This window comes from Zootoca vivipara, chromosome 7, assembly GCF_963506605.1.
Source record: "Zootoca vivipara chromosome 7, rZooViv1.1, whole genome shotgun sequence".
NCBI lineage: Eukaryota > Metazoa > Chordata > Lepidosauria > Squamata > Lacertidae > Zootoca > Zootoca vivipara.
Genome location: NC_083282.1, coordinates 63,092,507 through 63,119,302, shown reverse-complemented (window position 1 = coordinate 63,119,302; position 26,796 = coordinate 63,092,507). Strand labels below are relative to the sequence as shown.

At 41.1% G+C, this 26,796-nt stretch overlaps 1 protein-coding gene across 4 annotated transcripts; it reads right to left on the bottom strand.

The window, feature by feature from the left end:
- Positions 1-877: 877 nt before the first annotated feature.
- Positions 878-24,923, bottom strand: LOC118089055 (bile acid receptor-like). Of its 4 annotated transcripts, XM_060277171.1 has the most exons (12): positions 24,614-24,921; positions 23,052-23,133; positions 16,267-16,444; positions 14,144-14,506; positions 12,836-12,976; positions 11,214-11,341; positions 11,025-11,129; positions 5,247-5,346; positions 3,849-3,977; positions 3,479-3,580; positions 2,927-3,040; positions 878-2,376 (listed from the first exon to the last, which is right to left on the bottom strand). In XM_060277171.1, exons 3-12 carry the CDS (start codon positions 16,355-16,357, stop codon positions 2,138-2,140), a joined length of 1,512 nt encoding a protein of 503 aa, XP_060133154.1. In that variant the 5' UTR covers positions 16,358-16,444; positions 23,052-23,133; positions 24,614-24,921; the 3' UTR covers positions 878-2,137. The 4 variants fall into 4 exon arrangements, with proteins under 4 accessions (XP_060133154.1, XP_060133155.1, XP_034979315.1 ...); XM_060277172.1 differs by lacking the exon at positions 23,052-23,133 and having other exon boundaries at positions 16,267-16,374; positions 24,614-24,923; XM_035123424.2 differs by lacking the exon at positions 23,052-23,133 and having other exon boundaries at positions 24,614-24,919.
- Between the last annotated feature and the right edge of the window lie 1,873 nt (positions 24,924-26,796).

Sequence of the window (26,796 nt, the reverse complement as noted above, 5' to 3'; positions counted from 1 at the left end):
TGTATGAGAAATCGGATTGGCAAAAATGGAACTCCACACCGCCATCTGGTGTCACAGTGTTAGAATGCATAAACAACATATATAAAGTGCTTTTTATTTGCCAATGTGGCAGAGTCCTTGTTTTATTGAGTTGTAATCTGCATTAGACTTAGCTTAGATACTATTTGCAGAAAATTGAAAGAGAGGGCTTGAAGCCTCTTCTTCATATCCAATTTGGCCTTCAGACTAAAATACTGACATTCCTAAAGCTTGCTGCACTTAAATGGCATATTTGAATCTGGATGGATGAATGAGAAAATGTGGTACTTGGAATAAGATCCAGGTTTAATTAGTCATTTTATGGCAAAGGTCTATGGCAAAGGTCATATGATAAAACTGGGTTGTGGTTGTGGTCTTAATTTTCTTTTCAGTTTCATTTCAATAATTCTTTGGTATCTTTTTCTTCGTATTTTTAACAAAGCATGGTATGACTTTAAAGCAAAGGACCATATCATGTTGGATGACTAATGATGCATACAAAAAACAACTATCTTGCTGCAGAATACCAGATTGATAGTGCATTTATTGCACTTAAATATATATCTGAAAAATATAGACCTATACAAAATATTTCATGTATTAAAATATTAACTATATATTCAGATAAGTTATTTACATTATATTTTAGGTATAAAATGCAAAAATAACATAATATAAAAATGCTGAGATTGTAAGCCATGTTTTTAAAAGATTGTTCTAATATCAGGAATTTATATTTTGAAACTGATACCGGTAGCTGAAATCTGTTTCAAATGTTTGCTACTACATTTGGAAATTCAGTGAACATTTCATTTCAACTTGTAGCATTAACTCACTTCTATAGTATGAAAGTAAGTACATTTCTACTTGCACAATAAAGGTTTATCTACACACAGTTCTTTTGATTTTGATCCATAGCAGCAAAGGCACTGTACAACAACAAATTCACAGTTTTAAAGGTTTGTTCATAAGCATTCAGAAAAAAATACTGCAACTTATTTAAATTTCAAGAAGACTAAAGCAAAACTGGTCCATTATAGTTTATATTTAGCAAAAGAACTGAAGCCGTGAAGAGATGTCTACAAAAACAGATGATAATGTTGAACCATATATTTTAGCAAATTGTAGAATTCAAACATGCATGGGGCTTCACTAATTGAACATCCATCAAACTAAATTACCATTGCTTGATCTAAAAGGGGAAAATACATAAAATAATAGCAGATATAGTGAGTTATCTTTCCAGTGCATCCTGTAACTGTTGTTATTGTAAAATTTAATCAAGGACAGACATTCTGGCTGTTCCTCAACTAGAACTGGCACGTAAATAAAAATATATAACTACCAAATTATTAAAATTTTGGTCTAAACTATAATCAATTAACTATAATCAGTTTGTGGGTTACCAACTATCCTGGGTGATTATAATTTACTACTCTTTTTCAAAATTGTGTGATATACTAATTACATAACCAATCATTTCATTATTTTGTTCTCTAATGGTTATTAGTTAACTTTAATGTTTAATTGCTTACAACTTTGACAGACAAGACGGTGAGTGTTGTGATGTGAATAATGTGGTTTGGAGACATGTACATGTTTACAACAGAAGCACCAGGATCCACTTCAAGTCACTGAGAAAGTTATGTAGTCATAAAAGTTGCAGTATCCATCTAAGCCATAATAGATTTCTTATGGACCATCATAGCATACACATGTGTAGGCTTGACAGGGCAGGGATCCAGTTCCCTGCTCAACTTTCCATAGTCTCCTGTGTGCTATATGAAGGATTTTTCTGTTGTCAACTGTTCTCCCACTCATTTAAAACCTTCCCGGGCAAAGAAAGATACACTTTCTAGAGGTGTCAAACAGCACATGTAAAGAACCTGATTCATACCATTTTAATGTATGTGTGTTTATAATGCAAATGTTATTTTCAATCCTCTCACCAACTGATCTATCTAGGCTTTGCAGCACAGTATTTTTATTTTTTTTAAAAAGAATCTATAGCCATTTAACATAAATGGGATTTTTTTTAATACAAGCACAACAATTGGAAAAGAGCATATTTTGAGGAAAAAACAGTCCTGTGTAACAACTTAAGTAATTGGCAGATTGTTTAATGCAAGTCCCATATTTCACAAAGTACAGGTATCCGCTTAGGATCCCTTGTTCTCCAGGTTATTAGGACTTCTGAGTGGTTGTGATTGAGGGTTCTGAGTTCAGTGAGTCGCCCTATCAGACGGGCAAAATGTTGTGGTTCTTCAGGGTGATATATCTTTGAATACTTGTACAGAATTCCTAAGAAGGGTTCCTGGAGTTTCTCCACATGTTGTTTGTTTTTTAGGAGTGGACGATCTGAAAAACAGGAAAATTAAAATACATGATGCTATGTAGAACTCAAAATATATATTCTCCCAATGTGGTCATGATGCCATAAAATTATTGAGTGTTGTGTTATATCTGATCCCCATGAGCTTCCACTTCTGTAAAATATTTCTGTGAAAATTAATTTTTAGCACTAAAAATAATCAGGATCTGATAGCACAGTCTTCTGTCTAGCTACTCAGAATTGTCCTTTCAAGTTCATTAGTGCTTATTTCTAGATAATGCTGCAATCCTATACCCATTTACCTGGCGGTAAACTCCATTAATTTTAGTAGGTGGTATCCATCCAACCACCTGTGAAACAAAATTCTGCTTTCTTCTGCTCCTGCAACCCTCTGGGCACCCCCAGAGGATCCTCGTAAGCAGATCAGTGCAGATTTACTAACACGTAAGTTCAGTTGCAATCAATGCGACTTACAACCAATGTATTAAACCTTGAAAGTATAAATACTTTGATATAATTTTATTTGGCACTATTCAGTTTTAGTATTTGAACACTGTTCTTAGTTGCTATATATACCTGAAAAAAACACAGTAGTTGCAACAAGCAATGCATACTCTCTCTCTGTCACATTGAGTTCTCCCATGCTCCTGTAGAAATAAAATAGTGCAGTGATAAACTCCTCAGTGATACCTGGGGGGGGAAACAGAAGATATCAGATGGTAGCGAGACAACATATAATTGACTTATTTTTAAGATTAGATAGCATATATAAAATACAGATTATACCTTAGGTTAAGCAATGCAAGCCACTGAGAGGAAAGGGAGTGGAGATAAAATATTAAGGAAGAAAATACCAGGGTGCAGAATTAAGTTTTATCAGGCATTTAAATATATCAGTGGAAGAAGTCACAGATGCAGAGAGATGAATCTAGAACATTCAAGAAATGCAGTCCAAAGTGACTAATCAAAAAGATTGATGGTCTATTCAGCAGTCTAATCAACAAGATTGATAGTCAAAGAGGTATTCTGGCTGAAAATCAAAAGTATCTCACTATTAAAAACTCAGTAATCCAGTAAGCAATGATTTAAAATTTTACTAAAAGTATATTTGTGGGAGAGCTCAGTTACCTGTTGTAGTTGTTGATGTTGGGCTTTCTTCAGTATGAGACAGTCCTAAGTAAGTACTTTTATCTTGAGCACATACAGCATTGGCAGAAAATTTTACTTGACCTAGAGCAAGGGAAATGAAAGTCTATAAGAGCAGATTTCCCCTTTTAAAGATACCTTATAATTATCATATTTTTAAATGTATGTCACAATGTAATTTGTATCATTTGATAAAGTGAGAAGAAATAACCATTTATCCCAAGGGAAGATCATATTTGGGAAAGGCCTTAGGGTAAGCCATATCCCACTTCATCACATGCATATAGTGAAGTGAAAATGGCAAGCATGTATATGCATGAATTTATTAAGTTCATCTAAAAACATAACTTACTTTCATGGAATGATGACTGGCATTCAATCCCTTGTTCATTGTATATCTGGGCAGAACGTAAAAACATTGTTTCAATTGTGGAGCCTTTCAGCAATGCAATCTGATCATCACTGGCTAAACTTTCGAACCCTATAGAGAAATGAATAGGTAATCAAATTACATTGATTTTTGATGGTAGGCATATATCTGAAATTTGACAGCTCTTCACTTAAATAAGCCTTTTAATATTGCAAAGAAAACATCTCATTTGAGAATCAGATCTAAAGTTTGAAAAGTCCAGCTACAGACACTTTAGCAAAGGTGAGGTAGGAACTTCTATTGGATATGGCCATTTTCCCACTAAAAATCCTCTATCTTATGCTGCTTTTCTCTTCACTGTGGAAAAAAGTCCTTAGACTTCTAATGTCACAGTGCTATCATACCCTTTCAGTTAAGCAGTATTTTTCTAATACTGTAATCCATCTATCAATAAGCTTTTTAGCATTAATTCAAAGATATCTTTTAAAAAAGTAATAGTGGGGGTTATAAAATGGTGCCCACTACAAAGGTAAATGTGTGCCAAGCTGTAATAAAGTTTGCTTTCTCAATAGATCACTAGTTATATCAAAACAATGTACGGTAGCTTTAAAGAGTCAGGAAAAAATCCCCTAAGGCTCCAGATACCAACCCATTTTGGCCAGTGGAAATATTTGGAATGTTGATAAATGCCTTGGGTGCCAGTCACAAAATGGCTTCCTTGAAGGCATAGCAAAACACAAAATGGCTGCCATGTCTAAGCACAAAAAAGACAGGACCACAAAAGGTTCCAGATATCAGTCTCTCCACATAAATGGGGGAAAGGCACTTATATCAGCCACTTCTGCAGTCACAGATAAAAGCTCTTTGCAGCTCTCCTCTGTTCAGGACAGAAATAAGGTTGAGTGTTTAATGTTTATATCCAATGAAATGTGGGCATGTCTGAAAGGGCATGTTCAATTCAGGAGAGGCTGAACCAATGTAAACAGGAGCAGAGCAGGAAAAACAGTCTTGCAATCTGGATTTTGAGGGGATATATAGAGACCTTATGTGGGCACCATAGGAGGTATTGGTGGGGGCACCTGTGCCATGATATATATTTATTCATAAAATTTGTATACCACTTGATTGCTGTTAATTGCAACTCCCACACTAACATTTGTGGAGATAGCACTACCCTTCCATTATTTCAACAACAACAACAGTGGACTTTCTGAGGAGAAGAAAAAAACTGGAATAAGCACTGGGAAAACAGAAGGGTTGCAAATGGATGGTGATATGTGCTCACACATCCTGCCCAATAAAATGTGAGTGGCATGGCAGTTCCATGCTAAATGCATAGTGTGGAAGCAACCCAAGAAAATTCCCTGTGGAATGGATTACCTGGAAGTCTTTTTGTAAAATCCACTAGTACCTGGACATGAACCATAGCTGTTTCTGAAAGATGTAGGAAATTCTCTTCAGGGTTGGCAGTCTCCTGCAACTAATTAAAAACATGTATTCACAAGATAAACCAATAGAAAGTTAGATATATATTTTAATTCATAAAATTTATACACTGCTTGATTGTGAAAACTTCAAGGTGCTTTATGAAAAGATCAAACAATGAAATTAGCAGTAAAAACAGTTTAAATATGTTTAAAACATTTTTAAATCCAATAAACTAAAAATAGATCAACACACAACACTCTCCATATCTGGGTAGGTATACAAAAATGTCCTTAGCAGGCACAAAAAAGAGTACAGTGAAGGTGTTGTGACGTGGGGTTTGTGATTTCAGCTCTCTTGACAAAACATGCTGGAGACAGTTCTCTAGTAACAGCTCTTTATTAAAGTGAACAAGACTGAAGACTGAGGAGAGGAAAGCTACATTTATAGGGACAGGGGACTAGCTAGGAAGGGATACATTTTGGAGGGAACAATATCACGCAATCACAGTGCTGCCTTTTGGAGGAAACCAATAAGACAGAGGATCCAAATACAGCAGCTTAAATGAACCAATAGTAGCTGTACCCTCTGGGACCAAAAGGCAGTTACTTTATCCTAACAATAATAATACAGATATAAAATCCTTTGACTCAATACACAACACCCCTCCCCCCCTAGTGAGCACAGCAGACGTAATCCCTCAGGTACTGTGGGGTCCTACAACTTCTACCTGATCTCCTGACAACAGGTGTTGCAGGTTCTGGATTGGGTGTTACCTGTGGTGGAGGGGCTGCTATAGGGGTTTCATCAGGAACAGATGGAGTCCCAGACATCTCAGGGTCCCCGACCTGTACCTCGTCATCATGAGGACTAGCAGACCCTGGTTCATTTGCTGAAGCCCCTGGTGACTGCACCTCTGGACCATTTTCACTCTGGTCTCGCAGCTGTGCGTCATTAGCCAGGGATGAATTATCTGACTCCTCCCTGCTGAGCGCCCGGCGCCTCAGCTGATCTATATGTCTCTTCCAAACTTGCCCATTTTCCAAGGTCACATAATAGGACACAGGTCCACTAGCCCGGGTGATCACACCAGCCACCCACCGCGGACCTCGTGAATAGTTCCTCACCCAGACCAGATCTTCAGGGGCGAGATACCTTGTTGTGTCAGTCTCAGCCTGGGGGGTTGCTCTTGAATTACGGTTTGGCATTTTATCTGGGTGGACATAATCCAGCACCGTTACCAGTCTTCTACCTAAGAGCAGCTCGGCTGGCGACTTGCCCGTCGCAGTACACGGCGTCGCATGCTGCAAAAATAACATTTGCGCAATGCGAGCCGACCAGTTACCCTCCATTAAGCGTGCAATGGATTCTTTGGCTGTTCTTACCATGCGCTCAGCCTGCCCATTGGAGGATGGGTGAAAGGGCGCGGATGTGACCCCTCTTATGAAGTTATCAGCCAAGAATGCCCTGAATTCTTGGGATACAAAAGCTGCCCCATTATCTGATACAATGGTCTCAGGTAACCCGTGGGTAGCAAACAGCTGCCTCAACACCTTGATTACGGCAGCTGATGCCATGCTAGGGACCATCGCCACTTCTAACCATTTGGAATATGCATCAACGATAACCAAAAAGACCTTCCCTTGGAATGGCCCTGCAAAATCTATGTGCAGCCGGCTCCAGGGAGTCCTGGACTGCTCCCACCAGTGGACTGGTGCTCTGGCCACTTCTGGCCGCACCTCTTGGCATGCCTTGCATGTTCGTACCCATTGTTCTATGTTCTGGTCCATTCCAGGCCACCACACATAACATCGGGCTAGCGACTTCATCCTGACCATTCCCGGGTGTCCCATGTGAAGCGTCTCAAGAACCCTGTTTCTCAGTGGTGCTGGGATGATCACCCTATCTCCCCATAGGAGACAACCCTTATGCATGGACAATTCGTGCTGCCTTGTCGCATAAGGCCTGAATTTTTCTTCATGCGGACCACCTGGCCACCCCCTCCCCACCCAAGTGAGCACACGGGAGAGAACAGCATCTTTCCTCGTTTTCTCAGCTATATCCGTAGCTGTTACAGGAGCCCCCGGAAGTGTTTCTAGCATCATAATGTGCTCCGCCGGAGCAGGATCCTCATTGCTCCCGCCAGGAAGGGGCAAGCGACTCAGCGCATCAGCATGGCACAATTGTTTCCCCGGCACATGGGTCAAGGTGTACTGGAACCCATTCAGGAATATTGACCAACGCAACATTCTGGGGGAGAGAATTTGTGGCGTTTGTTTGTTTGGGTTGAACAACCCTAACAGTGGTTTGTGGTCCGTTTCAATGGAGAATTGGCGACCGTACAAATAATCATAGAACCTTTTGATTCCGGACACAATAGCCAGTGCCTCTTTATCAATTTGAGCATAGTTGCGCTCCGTGGGCGACAACGTACGGGAATAGAAAGAGATGGGCTTTTCCGACCCATCCGGTTCCCTATGACTCAGCACAGCCCCCAGACCGTATTGAGAGGCATCACATGCCAGGACCAGCGGCTTTGACTCATCATAATGAGCAAGGACGCTCCTGCTACTCAGCATTCCTCGCAAGGAGTCAAAAGCCTTCTGCTGCTCCCGCCCCCATCGCCACACATTCTTTTTCTGCAATAGTCTATGTAATGGTTCAGCTACCGAAGCTTTCTGGGGTAAGAACGAATGATAAAAGTTAATAAGTCCAAAGGAATGACTGCAACTCCGTCTTGTTCTGTGGTCGTGGTGCCTCGATGATGGCCTTAATCTTAGCATCTGTGGGGTGGATGCCTGATGCATCAATTTTAAACCCCAAGAAATCCACCGTTGGCACCCCAAAACTGCATTTTTCCTTTTTCAGTTGCAACCCCACCTCCTTGAACTTGAGCAACACTGCACGGACACGCGCAACCAGTTCCTGTGGGTCTTTTCCAGCAATCAAAACGTCATCAAAAAATGGCAAGACCCCCGGCAGACCTCTTAACAGGCGTTCCATGAGCCCTTGAAAAATCCCTGGGGCCACACAAACTCCGAACTGTAATCTGTTAACTCTGAACGCCCCTTTATGTGTGACAATAGTCTGTGCTTCCGCTGATTGTGGGGTTACTGGCAGCTGTTGGTAAGCTTGTGCCAGGTCAATTTTGGCGAACACCTTGCCCCCAGCCAGTTTAGCCAACAGATGTGATACAACTGGAATGGGGTATGAGTTTCCCCTGAGTGCCTTATTGATAGTACATTTGTAATCTGCACATATCCTGACTTCCCCATTTGCTTTAAGGGGTGTGACGATTGGAGTCTCCCACTTAGCAGAGTCCACGGGTGAGAGAACTCCCTGCTTGACCAATTTATCCAGCTCTGCCTCGATCTTGGGTTGCAGTGCAAATGGCACTCGCCTTGGTTTGAGTCGGATTGGAGCCACCCCGGGGTCCAACTCGAAGTCAACTGGGGGCCCTTTATAACAACCCAGTTTTCCATTAAAGAGACCAGCAAATTCCTTGCATAATACCTCGCTCATCTCAGGGCAGGTTTGGATTGAATTAAGCCCTGAGATACTCAGTCCCAGGGCAGGGAACCAGTCAGTGCCCAGGAGACTGGGGCGACTGCCCTTCGCAATCACCAGTTTGAGTACAGCCTGTTTGTCCCGGAACTGTACTCTCACGGCACACATTCCCATAACATGGATGCGGCCTGCTGAGTACGACTGCAAGGTTGCCGGAAAGGGCTCCAGAGGGGGCAACTTACCCCTGGGGAAGAATGTCTTCGCGGTCTGGTCTGACACGATGGTGAATGCAGATCCGGAGTCCACCTCCATGTCGCACTGCTGACCCTCAATCTTCACCTTGACGTGTGCCTTGCCTTGCGCTGGAAACTGCACGGCCCTCCCATTGATCTCCGTTACGTAGTGGCAGTCCTTTAGAAAACGAGTTGCTGTGGGCGGTCTGCGATGCTCCAGTCTAGGTGCTCCTGTCGCTCCCGACGCCGCCGATCTACAGACCCTGGCGATGTGACCCGTCTTTCCGCACGTCCGGCAGATAGCATCCCTGAAACGACAACTCTTCCTTTCATGGTTTCCGCCACAACCTGGGCAACTGCCTCGGCGATCTCTGTGCACTGTGCAGGCCTGACGCACCGACTCAACCCCACGGACTGGGCTCTGGCTTGGAGTAGCCTCTAGCTCGTCCATGGCATGCGCAACTTCTATCTGTGGCTTAGTGGCCTTGCGACTGGCATCAAGCTCCTCTCTTTCATAATTCTCCGTGGCGGTGGCCTCCTTCAAGGCTGAAGCAAGGGTAACCTCTTCTTTAGCCACGATGCGTCTTCTGGCTTTCTTGCTGCTCAGACCCCCAATAAACCGATCCAGGAGAGTCTCTTCCAGATTTTGGAAGCCGCAGTGCTGAGCGAGCTTCCGGAGTTCAGCCAGAAATGTGGATACAGACTCCCCAGCACACTGCTGCCTCTTATGGAACTCCATCCGCCGGGCCATCTTGGTCTCAGTAGGCGCCAAGTGGCTTGTTAGGCAGGCAAGAATATCTTGGAGAGATGTCTCACTCAGCTTAGCTGGAGCAAGTAATGCCTTGGCTAGCTTGAAGGTCTCGGGCCCACAGTAGCTCAGGCATGTGGCCCTTCTTTTGCTGGCATCGGTGATCCCTTGAGCCACTGCGAAGAACTCAAAGCGTTCGACGTAGTCTTCCCAGGTGTGGGGCTCTGATGGCTGGAAGGGCTCCAATACCCTTGGACTCTCCATTGTCCTAGCGGGCAGGGTCGTCTTCTCAGCTGGCCAGTGAGTCTTGTTCTCAGCTGCAATCCGGACTCTGAGGCAGGGTTGTGTTTAACCGCTCCTCAGCATTCCGGATCCCACCTTCGTCGCCAGTTGTTGTGACGTGGGGTTTGTGATTTCAGCTCTCTTGACAAAACATGCTGGAGACAGTTCTCTAGTAACAGCTCTTTATTAAAGTGAACAAGACTGAAGACTGAGGAGAGGAAAGCTACATTTATAGGGACAGGGGACTAGCTAGGAAGGGATACATTTTGGAGGGAACAATATCACGCAATCACAGTGCTGCCTTTTGGAGGAAACCAATAAGACAGAGGATCCAAATACAGCAGCTTAAATGAACCAATAGTAGCTGTACCCTCTGGGACCAAAAGGCAGTTACTTTATCCTAACAATAATAATACAGATATAAAATCCTTTGACTCAATACACAACAGAAGGTTCCTGCCTAATGTTAATAGGAAGGGAGTAATTAACAGTAATGTTAATAGGCAGGGAGTTCCAAAGTGTAGCTGCTGCCACATTGAAAGATTTATTTTGGGGGGAGTGTGGAACAGGTATTATGTGGCACCTGTAACAGTGCTAGTTCTACAGATAGAGGCAGTCAAGTGTGCATATGTGGCATAAGGTGATCTCACAGGTTAACTGGTCCCAAGTTGTTACAGCCTTTTAATAATAATAGTAACACATTGAACTTGACCCAGTAGCAAATTGGCAACCAGTGCAGATCTTTGAGCACTGCTAGTGTATGCTGACAAGGCCTCACTCCTGTCAGCAATTGTGCTGCAGCCTTCTGCACTAACTGCAGCTTTTGGATCAAGTGCAAAGGAGGCCCCACATAGAGCACATTGCAGTAATCCAGTCTGGAAGTAACCAAGGCATGAACTACTGCAGCCAAGCTTTCCCAGTCCAAAATTCACATTTGCTATATTGCTGTTTATGAACACATACAAACTTCTTTGCTTCCTCCAAGGGAATTGTGCATTTTTGATGGGCAGCCAAAATATGGTCAATGAGCTGATGTTCTCCAGGAGTCAGTTCCATTCGCTCCTGCACCTTAGAAATAAAGATGTGCATGTCTTTAAAGCAAAATACAACAGTTAAAATAAAACAATTAAAATTATTTTTAAAATACCCTACTTTTAAAGGTTTTGTTGTAGAGGATACATGCTTGTTGTCCACTCCTTCAACTTCCATTTTGATGCTACAAAGGAAGCTACTCTTCTTTCGGAGGCGCTTTGATTTACACTGGACTTCTGTTAGTAGACCTGAAAAAATGTAAACCAGAGGGGGAAACAACAAGTTCCAGAAAGGCATTGATTTCAAGCATGTTCTCTTGCAGAACATTTAACAGTGAATTCCTAGCCATGACTACTCCAAAGTAAGTTCTGCTGAATTCAGTGGAGTTTACGCTCAGGGAAGGGGTTAGGATTATTGCCTAAAATTTGTTACTTATGAGATTATCAATTGCAGGCAAACTACCTCAGATGATAGGAAGGTGCCTTATACCAAAACTCCAGGGTTTCAGACAAGTCTTTTCCAGTTTTACTTAGAGATACCAGGGGTTGAACCTGGGACTGCTTGCATGCAAAGCACATGTTCTACCCGTGTTTCTCCGAAAATAAGACACCATCTTATACTTATTTTTCCTCAAAAAACAAACTATGGCTTATTTTCAGAGGATGTCTTATTTTTTTCCTCCTCCTCCTGCCGCGGCAGGCATTGCTGCTGTGCCTATCACTATGTCTTATTTTCAGGGTATGGTTTATATTCCTCGAATGCTTAAAAATCCTGCTATGGCTTATTTTATGACTACGTCTTAAAATAGGGGAAACAGGGTACCACTGTGCTATGGCCCTTTGGTGAACAGCAGCTCCACTTTCTAATAACACATAACTTGCCAATTGATTAATTTTTAATATTTTCACACACCTTGATTTTTAAGTCATTGTTCAGTAATATGCAGCCCGATTCCAGAAGCATCTTGATGGGTGAGGTGGAGCCGCTATGCGAGCTTCAGAGCAAGTGTGTCACTATTGCTTACTCTGAGGCATAAGGCTGCAGAGAGGTTGGTGAAGTGCAAACACACCAGTGGGAGCACTGGATTGGCTCCACTGGTGCATTTGCCTCATCCCTCTTTCTCTCCTGGTAAGCAACAGCAAACCCCTGTTCGGGCTCATATAGCACCCCGAACAACCCACTTCTGCCTGATCCTATACAGAACCACACGTCTGATGATAGCCCTAGTCTTCTTAATCTAATCAGTGCTAGAATAATAGGTCTGGCAGCCACCATTTTTTAATTTTCAATAAAGTCCTCTGTGCGGCATGGCTCAGGAGCTATGTGAATAAATGGTAGTTGCCTGCTGTCTCATATCAAACAGTGCTGCCACCAAGTAAGTCTTCTAGAGTTCACCCATATAGGAGGGAGGTATCAGAGGTAGAGAACACTGTGAAGGTCCTACTGTAACAAGCCCTGCACATACACCCAGACCTGGTTAGCTTCAGCAGAGTTGTTGAATACCTATATACCATGAGATCAAGTTTAGAAACGTTTCTAAGTACTGATACCTAGCAGAGGTGGAATTAAATACCAGATGTACTCTAAAGACTAGGAAACTATTCTCTTAGTGAACTCCCCCCACCCCACCACATACTCAACTTCGGGAAGAATACAATTAATTGCCTTTAAACATGGCAGGAAAGGAAAATTCCTTAACTCGGCAGCATGTCAGAATTTTTTGTTGTAATTTGGGCACTCACATTCAGCCAGCATTCCCACAGCTTTACATTTCTTTAGGCGACACTCCTGACACTTCCTCCTCATATACATATCCATTTCACAGTGGCCACCATTCTTGCATCTGTAGATGGCGTTTTTGGTGATGCTACGTCGAAAAAATCCTAGCATACACATTTGGAACAATGAGCATAAAAATTAGAAATGATACAGCTGATATGACAGTCTGTTGCCCTCGCATGCAGTAGAGGATGCTGTCCTATCACCAGGGCTGGCCCTACGGCCAGGCTGGGTGGCGCAGGGCACCACGGCGCCGGCCCTCCAGGAGGGCGCCGCGAGCTGCGCCCGCCCGCTGGCCGGCCAGTCCGCCGCGCAGCTGCGCCCACGGCAACCGCGCTGTGCCTGCCCGCCCGCCGCGCAGCAGCGCCTGTGGCAGCCGCGCTGCGCCCACCCACCCACCACACTGGGAAACGGGGCGGGAGGGCGCTGGACGGATCCGGCGCACCACGGCGCCAGGGGCGCTTAAGACAGCCCTGCCTGTCACCATTGTTGAAGTAAGATTTAACTGCCAATTAAATAGACTACCACTCTTATCATTGGCCATGCTGGCTGAGGCTGGTGGGAGTTGGAGTCCATTAGCATCTAGATTCCACCAAAACATCCTTCCTCTTAGCCCTTCATTTGTAAGCCAGGGCCTGGGACTTTTCTGTCCAGGTTATCCCCATGGAAACCCATGCTGCTTGTCCTTAGGAACATAGACAGCTTCATTATGCTGAGTCAGATCAGTAGTCCCTCTAGCACAATATCCTGTACTGGGTGGCAGCTATTCTCTAGTATTTCATACAGGATAGAGTTGCCATATTGACACTCATTTTTGGAGCTGTTTCCACTGATTTTTCCATCACATTGTCATACATCCAGGTTTTCCCTGATATTTTGCTGATTCGGCAAAATCCCCCCCCCCCCAACACCATTTTTATACCCCATAACCAGGGCATATCAGAAATTTTCCTGATGTATGGCAAGCCTAACACAGGACATTCCTAGGGTGACTTCAAGATGCTGGAGATTGAACTTGGGGCCTTCTACATGCAAAGCAGATGCTCTGCTACTGAGCTACTGCCCGTATCAAAGCTGGGTGTCTATCTTACTACCAGAAATGTAGTCCAACAACATACGGAAGGCCATAGGTTCTCTATCTCTGCCCTATGCACTAGACTTTTCTCCCCAACTTTAACCTTTCTCCCCAACTTTAACTTTGCAGACTTTTCTCTCCAATTTTAACCAGTGGACATTCTCTGATTTAATTCACAAAATTATTTCCCCATTACCTTTGCAGCCTTCACAGGTGAGTGCGTTGTAATGATATCCTGAAGCCTTGTCCCCACAAACTACACAGAGCTCTTCCTGTCCCTTTATTCGCAAGGCAGAGTGACTAAGCCTGGGTCTTTTCTGTCCAAGATATCCTCCCCCATCATTCTGGGCACCCATGCAGGTGGGCTTACTGAGTTCACAATTGCTGATGATGTATTGCCCATCACTGTATTGAGAATCCAAGTTGTATGTGCTGTACTGTGTTTGGGGAGATGGAGTCTGTAATGCTGCAGGAAACTGAATGGTTGAATACTGACAATAAGGAGCAGCTTGGAAGTCAAGATCTTGCAGTGGATAACTGATGTGTTCTGGGAAGGCATCTAGATTATTTTGAAAAAATCACATAGAAAACAGTGGAGTAGTTTAGGATTTTATAGAATATAGTACAGTGGTACCTTCGTTTATGAACTTAATCCAATACGGAAGTCCGTTCTTAAACCAAAACCGTTCTTAAACCGAGGTGCGCTTTCCCTAATGTGGCCTCCCACTGCCGGTGCCCTTCCACCTTCGGATTCTGTTCTTAGACCAAGGTAAAGTTCTCAAACCAAGACACTATTTCTGGTTTTGCGGAGTTTGTAAACCAAATCATTCTTAAACCGATTTACCACTGTATAACAGAATTGTTTGTAGAAGGGCACCCTGGATATACAGTTCTGCTGACAATATTACCCTTGATTGTAGGGTTTACTGTTAATTTAAAAAAATGTCTGTAGAAGTAATAATAGTAATAATAATAATAATAATAATAATAATAATAATAATAATAATACTTTAATTATTTATACCCTGCCCATCTGGCTGGGTTTCCCCAGCCACTCTGGGTGGCTCCCAACAGAATGCTAAAAACAAAATAAAACTTCAAACATTAAAAACTTCCCTAAACAGGGCTGCCTTCAAATGTCTTCTAAAGGTCAGATAGTTGTTTATTTCCTTGATATCTGATGAGAGGGTGTTCCACAAGGTGGGCGCCACTACAGAGAAGGCCCTCTGCCTGGTTCCCTGTAACCTCATTCTTCTCAGTGAGGGAACCACCAGAAGGCCCTCGGTGCTGGACCTCAGTGAATTTTATAGTCCAATCATAAAAACACTTACTCAGAAATAACTCTCTAAATTCCATGGGAGTACATTTGCTTACAGACTATGTTTTTTGAGCATTCATCCTGATTTGTTTGCAAGAAGGTTTCATGATATTGCACCAAGGAGTTATTATTCCACACTTTCCAGTGCATTTTACTATCACTTTCCTTACTGCAAAAGGTTTTTTTTCCTTTGAAGTACATTTGTTGCTTGTGATTAAATCCCACTAAAAAATAGCAGCAATCTGAAAGCAGCCTACTATCTGGTGAGTATGTTTAGCACTGCAGCCTTAGGTTGCAATATTATGTATGCATATTTAGCAATAAGCCCTGTTGAATCTGATAGACCTCTGAATAAACATAAGATTGAGCTGTAGGTTTTCAAAAGAAACTTTAAAATAATTTCTGCAAAGTGCTGTGGCATTTTGAGACACAACATCAGAGACTAGACTGGTTATGAAACATTCTGAAAGGAAGAAAGCTAAAGGGGTGAAGAGACATGCATAAGAAATATGCATCATGTAATATATATATATATATAGAGAGAGAGAGAGAGAGAGAATTGCATATAGAAATAGAACCTTTATACATTATATATATATATATATATATATATATATATATATATATATATATATATATATGTATATGTATATGTATATGTTCTATTTCTATATGCAGTTTATCAGGTACAGGTATATATCTTACTTTATTAAATATATAATATAACAGCCACAACTGGTCTTAAATTGTTTGAATATATCTTCTGAGAATGAAATTCACTGCTTAAGTGAACTTCAATGCATCCACACTGGAGTAGGTCTTTGGATCTTGTACTGTATATCTTTATGTCACCTGAGGAAATTATTTGATCCCCTCAATGCTGAAATGGCACACTGGATGGCTTTGAATGTCCTTCATATATCAAATATATATTTAAGAACTGTAGAAATTCTGTTTATACACAGAGAGACATGTGAATAATTGCCTTTTGCTTAACTCACCATAATACTGGATTGGATCACTAAGGCAGTACCCATCAGGTATTGTCACAAAGGTATTTGCCATGGTCTGCTCTAGCTCCCACTGCTTCATTCAGTTTGGGATGTTACCTGCTTTCAAAAAGCTGCTGGTTACTTTAAATTGAAGAGCCAAGATGTTGTCAAAAGATAAGATTATTTCCTGAAACAATTTATTGGAGGAAAAGGAGAAATAGTTAGAAAAACTCTACATGCAATAGAAATATTATGTTGTGCTAGTACAAATACAAATTTACTAAGGATCTGATTCTGTTGAATTTACTGTTCCATTAATCTTACTTCTTTTAAAGGGAATCCACATTTCTATTAATACTTACCCTCAAATATTCTCAGTTATTCTCCAGCTATTAGCCTGGATCCTGACGGCCTCAGAATGTCATTATTTCTCAGTAGGAATGCAGTTGCTGGGAAATTACTTTTCTACCTTTATTATTTCCTTTGCAATCAGTGAGGAACTGCAAGGCCTGTATTTTAGTGTCAGGTAAATAGGGTGGTCATGTGTCCTACCAAGGGGACAGCACCCTATGTGAAGGGCCGCCTAAGGACATCTCTGTGTTTGAAGATACCCATTCAGTTTCATTAGGTGGGAGAGCAGGGGCCTTGAACTTGCCCATCAACTTAGTTAACTGATCTTCGTTAACCTTTTGGATCACCTGGGCACAATCTTCTCCAGTACTGTGATATACATTTTAAAAATAAATTATAGTAATCATGTCTAAATTCGCATCTATGATTATAAATGGCACATGTACATTTTATGCAAATCTATTCCCTTTTTGACATCTTCCTAGTACTGTATAGCAGTATTTAATTTCCACGCAAGGTTTATGATCAGTATTTGTGTACCTTGCTTGAAAGATCAGGTAGAAAGTTTGTTCTACAATGTTACTTCTCTCTCCTAATTGTTCCTCAGCTGATTATACCTCAACCATTTTGTTTCTGTCTGTTTTACTGAGAACACTGTGAGTGCAATAGTTTAAGTTCTCTCTGGCCTGACTGAGGGTGGACCATGTGGTTGGAGCCATTGATAAGAAAATCTCACTGAAGTGTCTCATAAGAACCTGAAATTTCAGATCTCATGAGATTTGTGCAAAAACATCCACACCTGGGGCTTTTAGCACTGCTGTTCGGATCTACTGCATTGGGGGGGGGGGACAGGTGAAATGAACAAAAGTAGTGGGATAATTGCAAAAAAAACCAACAATATTGTGTAGAAGCCCCTTTAAAAACTTAAGAACTATGTGGAAAGATCTGTCTAAAATTATCCCTAGCCTAATGAATCTAGGTATCAAAGCAAGCAAAGTGGCTTCCACTAGTAAATTGAAAAAGGCTCACCCCTAGCACTATCATTCCTTCAAAGCCAGAGGAGTATCAACATTTGCATCCTTTCATATGTACTCTGAGAACATGCCAGTTACTGCAAGCCCAGAAAGTAGTAGTAAGAATGGCTAATTTATATGCAGTACATGTAAAAAACTAAGAGAAGACAGATAAAGAGATCAGTTGTCTAGAATGGGAATGAGCAATGGCAGACCAGCCTCCCTGCCAGCACTGCCCTTAGCTCCAACAGTGATCTATAAAAAAATAACAAGCTATTTCTCAACAATCTCCACCAGAGACCTCTCCTGCTGAGCTGGGTGACTTGTCAGAGAGTTCAAATAGCACATGCTGCAAAATAGTGTCTATATCCTGAAAAGATCAGTTTGGAGTTTTTGGTATATATTATTAGATTAGTTATTAAAGATAAAAAATAAACATAAAATTTAAGCAAAACAAAATTAGTATCTGAGATTAAACAAGATGAGATCTTCCCATTTGCTAAGGAGGCAGAATGAAAGATTTCCATGGGTTAATGTGCTTGTTAAAGAACTGAACTGGATAACTTCTATACATATTATATACATTTTAAGAAATGGGTTAAATGCCATTTTTATACATTTACAGGGAAGAAAGTTATGCCTTACAGTGATTTGTACAATGTGTGCCTGAAGCAAAATCACAAAGCATACACCTGGGGAGAAGCACTTTCCAAAGTAAAAAGCCAATGAAAACAGTTCAATAAAACCCCAAGGAAACAGATAAGAACACAGGGTCATCTAGACTAGAGAGCTAGTGCTGATAATATAATTTTGTTTTTCCTCAGTGAGAGACTGATGCTACTGATGTGAAATCATGTGGGAATTTTTTTTTTTGCAAGAATAAAGTTTTGCAAGAAAAACTGTGAACAGGAGACTATCTTTCCAATCCTTTTTGATAGTATCTATAAGGATTTTGAATTCCAGTGTGGGTAGTCACTTGGATTCTTCATGAGTATTCTTCAATGAATAAAAAAAACCCTGTTAGGTTGCAATTGGCCCTTTCTCTGTCTATTGCTCTTCTGGCAGTGAAGCCTCTGGCACTGATTGACTGAGCTGATGTTTAGGCTCAGAATGTTCTGTTGCTCTGGACACGAAAGAGTTTACAGGTAAGATCCTGTGAGGGAAGCCAATGTTGTCAGTTTGGAACTACAGTACTAAAGCTTACAAAAAAGTAGGTTGAAGAGTTGGGAGAGGTCTGGTGGGTGTGGAAGCTAAGAGATAGCTTAGAGACAGAAGGCTCAGAAGATGGAGGCTAAAGGAAAGGTGCAGTTCAGAATGGACTTAGAAAGGAACCTGATAATAATAATAATAATAATAATAATAATAATAATAATAATAATAATAATAATAATAATAATATATTATTTATACCCTGCCCATCTGGCTGGGTTTCCCCAGCCACTTTGGGCAGCTTCCAACAGAAATATTAAAATACAATTATTTATTAAACATTAAAAGCTTCCCTAAACAGGGCTGCCTTCAGATGTCCTCTAAAAGTCTACTAAGGAAGAAAGGGTTATTAAAGAAAAATATCAGAGGAGATGGAACTGAGGAAAAGGGAGAAGTGACAGAGAAACTTGGCAATGCTAAAATAAGCTATAAAAGACAAAGGAGGAAAACAGGCAGCTTTCTTTCTTTCTTTCTTTCTTTCTTTCTCTCTCTCTCTCTCTCTCTCTCTCTCTCTCTCCCTCCCTCCCTCCCTCCCTCCCTCCCTCCCTCCCTCCCTCCCTCTCAAAGGCCACTTTCCCTCTTGGCCAGCCCTCCAGGGGCTGCATGCAGTGAGTATGTCCCCCACCACTCAGGCACACAGCCCCTCCTCCACAGCCGATTCATGCAGATAAACTGAGGAGTGGCGTTATTGCCCCTTCTCCACTTGATCTGTCTAATGACCAGAAATATGCCTCTCCATGAGGGAATCGGGCTTTAGTCTTGCCCCAACACTTTATCTCAGGGGTTCCCAAACTAAGGCCCGGGGGCCGGATGCGGCCCAATCGCCTTCTAAATCCGGCCTGCGGACAGTCCGGGAATCAACATGTTTTTACATGAGTAGAATGTGTCCTTTTATTTAAAATGCATCTCTGGGTTATTTGTGGGGCCTGCCTGGTGTTTTTACATGAGTAGAATGTGTGCTTTTATTTAAAATGAATCTCTGAGTTATTTGTGGGGCATAGGAATTCGTTCATATTTTTTTTCAAAATATAGTCCGGCCCCCCACAAGGTCTGAGGGGCAGTGGACCGGCCCCCTGCTGAAAAAGTTTGCTGACCCCTGCTTTATCTCCTTTCCTTTTTACTTTATTTTTATGTTTTGCCAGTGTCAGTTAATGGGGTCTTAGCGGAGAAGGGAAAATATTTTGGGGGATAGATCAGGCATCTGAACTAGAGTTTAGCCATCTCTGGGTTAGATCCTGATGAATGTATTCTGCTAATTTTGACTTCATTGCAGCATTATTTAATGCAGACTTTATGGTCCTGCCTAAGTAGGTTTGGCACATGAAAGCTATTACCAGCCATTATGGTGCTACAAAATTATGTTGCTATTGTGTTCTGGCAATTCTAAGGATGTAGCAAAAGGCAGAAGCAAAAAAGAAAATTGGGGGAGGGAGTTGAATTTCTCTAATCAGCCAATACTTTGTCTTCAGACCTCTAGTTTTAATGTGGTTTGTACAGTGAGGATTGCTGGAAGGGCAGAAAAATATCTCATGGCCTGTTCAATTTTATTTACAGATTTCTAAAAGGACATTTTCCTGACATGTTCCTCATCCAGACATCCCACCCACACCCCCTTCCATCATAGAGCAGGAAAGGTGAAACTGTATAGTTTGACAAGAATGCTGCCACTTGCTATCTCTGTTTGTAAATGTTTGTTCAAAATAGAAGTGCCTTGATGAATCATGCAACCATTATCAATGGGATCAGTTGAGCATGTACAAAGTCTACATGTTTTAATCAGCAAATACACACTTTAAATGGAGCATTGTGTGATTTGAATTACATCATAGTTTTGAATATTGCTTTGAGGGGAATGTTGCCCTTCCTTTAACCAATTCTTGAAGAAAATAAAAGAGATAGCACGGAACTAATTCAGTCACACAACAAATCCTTCCTCATTCTCCTGCCTAGGATTCCACTGCTGCCTTTGCTGCTGTGCGGTTATATATTATGATATACATATTATATTGAATGCTAAATAGCACTAAATTTTTGTATGATTAAATGTAACATGAAAATCATTGATAATTGTTTTTTTAAAAAAATGCAATTGTATTTTCTGAACCCTGAAATAAAGTGAGCACTGAACACTTTTACAGATGTAAACTTCTACTGAAAAATCTCCACTTTAGCCTGTGTCTTAAAAAAAGAAAAAGAAAAGTCTAATTGTAAGAGGGGAGGCAGCCGGAGGTGTGAAGGGGAGAAAAGTGAAAGAGCAAAAATGGAATTGGTTGATGGGGAGTGCATTAGAGAAAGAAATAGAGTGAGATGAGTCTCTGGCCTCACATACTTCTGGCTTGGAGCCTGCTCACTGCTGGATGCAGCCCCTGGAAATTCCCTTCTGTGAGATTCAGCCTTTGGGCTAAAAAGGGTTTCCCACCTTTGATTTAGATTGAAAATGTCAGTAAATGAGCTAAACCTGTGTCTAGACTGGCACAGTTAGTTTGTTCTGCATTAGCTAAGTGCCAATTGACAACCCATGCATTCTGTGTCACGGGCTAGTTGCATGTACAGTGGTGCCTCGCTAGACGAAATTAATTCGTTCCACGGGTCTTTTCTTATAGCGAAAAATTCGTCTAGCGAATCCCATAGGAATGCACTGAATTTTTTTTTACTTTTTTCCCCCATAGGAATGCATTAATTGAATTTCAATGCATTCCTATGGGAAACCACGATTCGCTAGACGAATTTTTCGTAAAACGCATTCGTCTAGCGAGGCAAGCTCCGCTCGAAAAACCCTTTCGTTAAGTGGAAATTTCGTTAAGCAGGGCATTCGTTAAGCGAGGCACCACTGTACAATGGATATAATTCCTGGTATTTTTCCATTTTCAGGGGAGTGTACCATTGCATATATTGCCAAAATGGCATTGTCCAATCCCAAGAGGGAAGTATAATCAGATTTGGTACAAGAGTACAAAAGAAAATTAGGGCCCCTTCACCCCCTGTCATAGAACTCCAAAACCAGCCCAGTAAGGACTGGGTATGCTCAGCTGTCATGGAATGCTGATTGATTTTTCTGTTTCTGAAATGATTATTCTGGACCCAGGCCAGTAGAACTTATATATGAGTAAATGTAAGTAGGTCTTGGTCTGTCACAGTGCAAATTACTACTACTACTACAGGAATGTGTAAGGAACTTTACAGAATGCAACAGGACATGTCCCTGACCTATCCCTGATTCCAGGGAAATAACAAAGGAACAAATTCACAGCCATAGTGCAAAAAAAAAGTACTGTAAAATGAAATCCTATGCAAGCGTTAATACTAATATGTTCAAAGGTAAAATCTAACCATATGGCCACAAAATCTCAGTGGAATCCCTTTGAAGAAAATACCAGTTCTAACAAAGACACTGCTCAGCTGTTAGCTTATTATTAATGGCAAAAAATATGCAGTGCTTGCTCTATTACAGCATATAGAGCATAGGTCTTGCAGGACACCCTCCAGGGAGTACTTCAGAATGTTTGAACCGACATTATATTAACATCTATCGTAAATATTTTGACAGTTATGTCAAAAGGGAAATTTCTTCACCAGGGAGAATTTTAGGAATTCAAGCTGAAAGTCTTCTCACATTTCTGAAATGCACTCATATCCTGGGAAAGAATATGAGGTTGCAGGGCAACTAGATTTAGGCAGTAGATTTTAACTTGAATTTGGATCCTATCCTAACCTTTTCTTCAGCTCCACATGCTGAAACTCTAAATCATGGGTGGGCCAATATTAACTAACTAAGGCATGCTTTTGCGTGCATTATCTCTTGTTACCTTTTGCTGCTATCAGAAGAGAGATCAAGCTATAATTCAAATACTTAATTGTACAGAGAAATCTTTCATACTCTCAAAAGCCTGGAACCATAAATCGAAGTGTGCCTGTAGTTTAATAAGCTTTCAGCTAAAGTTGGTTCTTTCTTAACAGAAAATACCACACAGAAATATCAAGTGGAACAGTTAAGGGTTTTTGCTTTGCTTTGCTTTGTTAGGTTTTCACTGCAAACAAGACTCAATTTATGCAAGTAAATACCTCTAGGAAACTGAATAAATCCTGTGAATTGATCATCATGTGTGTCAATCACATACACATTTTTTGTGTACAGTAGTGGGAAACAATGCCAATTGTGGCCTACTAGTGTGTAAACAGACACATCAAAATACATTTGTATGTTTATCACACAACACTTACCATAGCTGCACATGGATAATATTGTACTATTTTTCCATGTTTGAAATGATCCTCATTGGCCTTTACTTCCAAGTAAATGTGCCTGTGATCAGAGATCCAACTCTTAACAAATCTCTATATTATTGGCATCTACAACCACAATGCATTCTGAGAAGCATTCACAGAAACAGAAGGATTTTGTAAAACTGTTCAGTTAACTTTTCAATTCAGTGTAACACTAACTCCCTCATTCCAACAGCACAAGGATTTCTGTTTGTACAAAGGAACTTCTTTGTGGTCCCCTTAAATCTGTTCTGGGGGTTCGCCAACTTTCCAGAGTAGACTTGAGGAAGGTGCAGGGAAAGGAGAGGGTGGCAGAATTTTCAGTTGCACAAGCATAAATCCTTGTGCTGATGGAATAAGAGAGCTGAATATCTCCCAATGTCTCTACTCGTTCTATACTAAATACATTGATACACTCATTTTATATGATCTAATTGTACTTTCAGGTTGCCGTTCTTTTTTTCTTGTGACAATAATTGTGATTGAGCATGCCTGAGACCCACAATCCACATGGCAACTATACTTATGTCTCTGTTGACTACTCCTAGCCCAATGGACTATTAGGTTCATGATGGGTGGAAGAGCTATTCTGGTGCAATATATACTTTTTAAAATGTTAGTTTTCCTTAAAATGCACTAGTTTTCCTTCCACTGTATTTAATAAAAAGGAAATTATTATGTTATGGTAACTCACTTCTTCAGAAACTAGTGCATGGCAGGTTATTGCAGAGCAAATAAACCTAGGGGGCAACTTTTCAAATTGCCGCTGTAAATTTAGTGATCAGCAACAATTAGCAGGTACGGTAATAACATTTCCCTGCTGACAGGATTATCTTTGGGGGAAGTCTTAGCATACATAATATTTTAGTCCCTGACTATACTCTTTATTAAAGACCAAGCTACTTCCAATAGGGCTAGACTGCATGCCTGGCCAAACACCCCCCCCCCATGTTAATTTCATTTTGTTAAAACCCAATAAGCACCTGTCCATTTTAGATGACAAATTTAACTACCAAATATCTCATTCTTAAAATACTAATACTAAAACTTCATAATTTCAAAATTCATCACACATTAGCTAAGTTGCAAAATCCAATTCTCACGTAGAATGAAAATTTTATTGAACTATCAAAATGATTCAAATGCACTGTGCAGGTAATATCCTCTAGTAGGTATAAATCTAGTATGTGCCAACAACCTGTGCATGCTAAAAGAAAATAGGCTCTGCTCTCATTACAGACAGTTAAACATCCTGCTTGTAGACTAATATATACAGTAAATGACACAGCATTTTAGACCAAGAAAATAAAGCATTATGGTGGTGGGATGGGGAAAGGACATATATAAAATAAAGCGTTAAAAAGTAAAATTAACTGTTCAGGTGCATATTTCATTATAATTAGCACTGCATTTAGAAAATCAAATGCCAAACTTGACATAATCATAACATCTCCCAAATATAGTAGTATGTCAATACCAGACAATCCTAAAACATTTACGAAATACATTAAAATACTTACAGTGCCTAGTTCCAAGGAGCTGTTTTCTTATACCCCTTTGGGGTACATCTGGAGCAGAGAGAGCCTTTTCTGTATTTATCAGTTTCTTTGCATTCACATTGGCTCCAAACACTTTGCAGAGCAGCGCTTCACTCTATCTGAGAGACACAAACTTCCCACACAGCCGTTCTGAGGGTCAAAGCAAGGGCAGCGGCAAGACCACATAAATCAAATAATAACTGAATAATCAGGGGCAGAGGCCATTGGGACCCACACGTCACATTTTCCCAGCAACCTCTCTACCCAGTTCTCTAGCAAACTTTTTTGTTGTTGTCCCGGTTAGAGTCTGGCATTTCCTCATTTTGATTGCTTCACATTTGACAATCTTCACAGTGCAAGGACCACTTAATTGAAAGAAAAACAGCAGTCATTTTATAATGTGAAACATGGTGAAGTGGTTAGTGTATTGAACTCTTGACCAGGGAGGTGCACTTCTTGAGCACATGGTGACTAGCTGAAACCAGATAGCTAAACACTATTGCTTGGCTCCTCAGTGATTTAGATCAGGCTTCCTCAACCTCGGCCCTCCAGATGTTTTGAGACTATAATTCCCAGCATCCCTGGCCACTGGTCCTGCTAGCTAGGGATCATGGGAGTTGTAGGCCAAAAACATCTGGAGGGTCAAGGTTGAGGAAGCCTGATTTAGATGCTGCTATTGCCACAGTACCAGCCAAGGTGTCCAATGCAATATTGAGCCCAGTGTTGTGGGATCATTTCCAATTGATGCAGCCTGAGGCAGTGGACACGATACTTGAAGTGATACCCCCAACTACCTGCTCATTAGATCCTTGTCCATCCTGGCTTATTAAAGGTAGCCGGAGTGGGGTGGTTGAATGGGTCACAGGTGTAGTAAACATATACTTGTGTGATGGAATGGTGCTTGCAGGCCTCAAAAATCCCACCTTAGACCCACAGAGTGTAACAACTACTATATAGTCCAATGGCCAGCACCCAGAGATTTGATACATTTCAGTTCAGGTTCTTAAGTGAAACCAGAGAAGAACCTGGTGCTCAAAGCTCATTGATAAAGTTAATCCCCCTACCTCCCAAACTTCATTGTGTTTACCTGTACTCCATGTTCCTGCAATTGTTTATCACTGCACTTGTATAAGCAAATATTTAACTATGGAGATTTGCATTCATAGATAAATTTAGTAAGAAAAATAATCAAATATATATCATTCAGTTCAATGAGTTCTGGGAAGGTGACATTCTGGTCTACAAGTGTAACAGGCAGGTGGATACCTAGCTAGGGGCGAACATTACTTTGGTGATCTTAGGGGAAATGTTTGGGAAAACTCAATGATTATATTTATTTTATAATGCAGGTAAAGACAAAGATCACTGGGCAAGGTCCTGTATTCTGAACACAACAGAATTCCCATTTCTCTCCTTCTTGTGTCCCCTAATCTGTTCCGGAAGGGGGCCCAATCTTCCAGAGCAGATGTTGGCAAAATGCAAGAGTCTGTAGAAGGGAGGGGATGAAATGTAAGTCCCTTTTGCACAACTAGAAATCTGTTGCACAAGCAGGATAGAGTTATATGTCACCCATTAGTCATATCCTTGAGAACTACTTGAAACCCTCTAATTCTACAAAAGTAAACATAACATACAGTTAAATATAATGTGTGTGTGGGGGGGGGGGGTGATCATACCTAATATTATTATGTGAAATACAACAATTTTTTTCATTAATTCAGAATCTGATCTGATTATTCTACTTATCTCTTCAGAGGGACTCTCACCACATGATGTTGTTGTTGGCATCTGTCTGTCTAGAGAGACAATGGAGGAGTATGACTTTGGGGTGATGTCAAACCATTGGAGAGTTACAGCACCTGCTGTGGCTGCAGAGACTGATAGGGAAAATAAATGCCATGGTGCATTCTACAGCAGCACAACTGGGCTTCAGACAATGCAACATTTAAAGGTGCCCATTTTGGGAGGTAACTAACCATTCAAAAGTGACTGACTACAATGTTGCTGCTACATGATCACTTCTTTTCCAGTCTTTACTTGGTTAACCAGTTGTGTCCTTTCCTGGAGAAGTCAGAACTATTCTCAGTTAATCATGTCTTAGCCCAGGGGTCCCCAGACTTACCCGCCTTTGGGCCGGTGCCCGCTGCGCCGATCGCGCGGCGGGC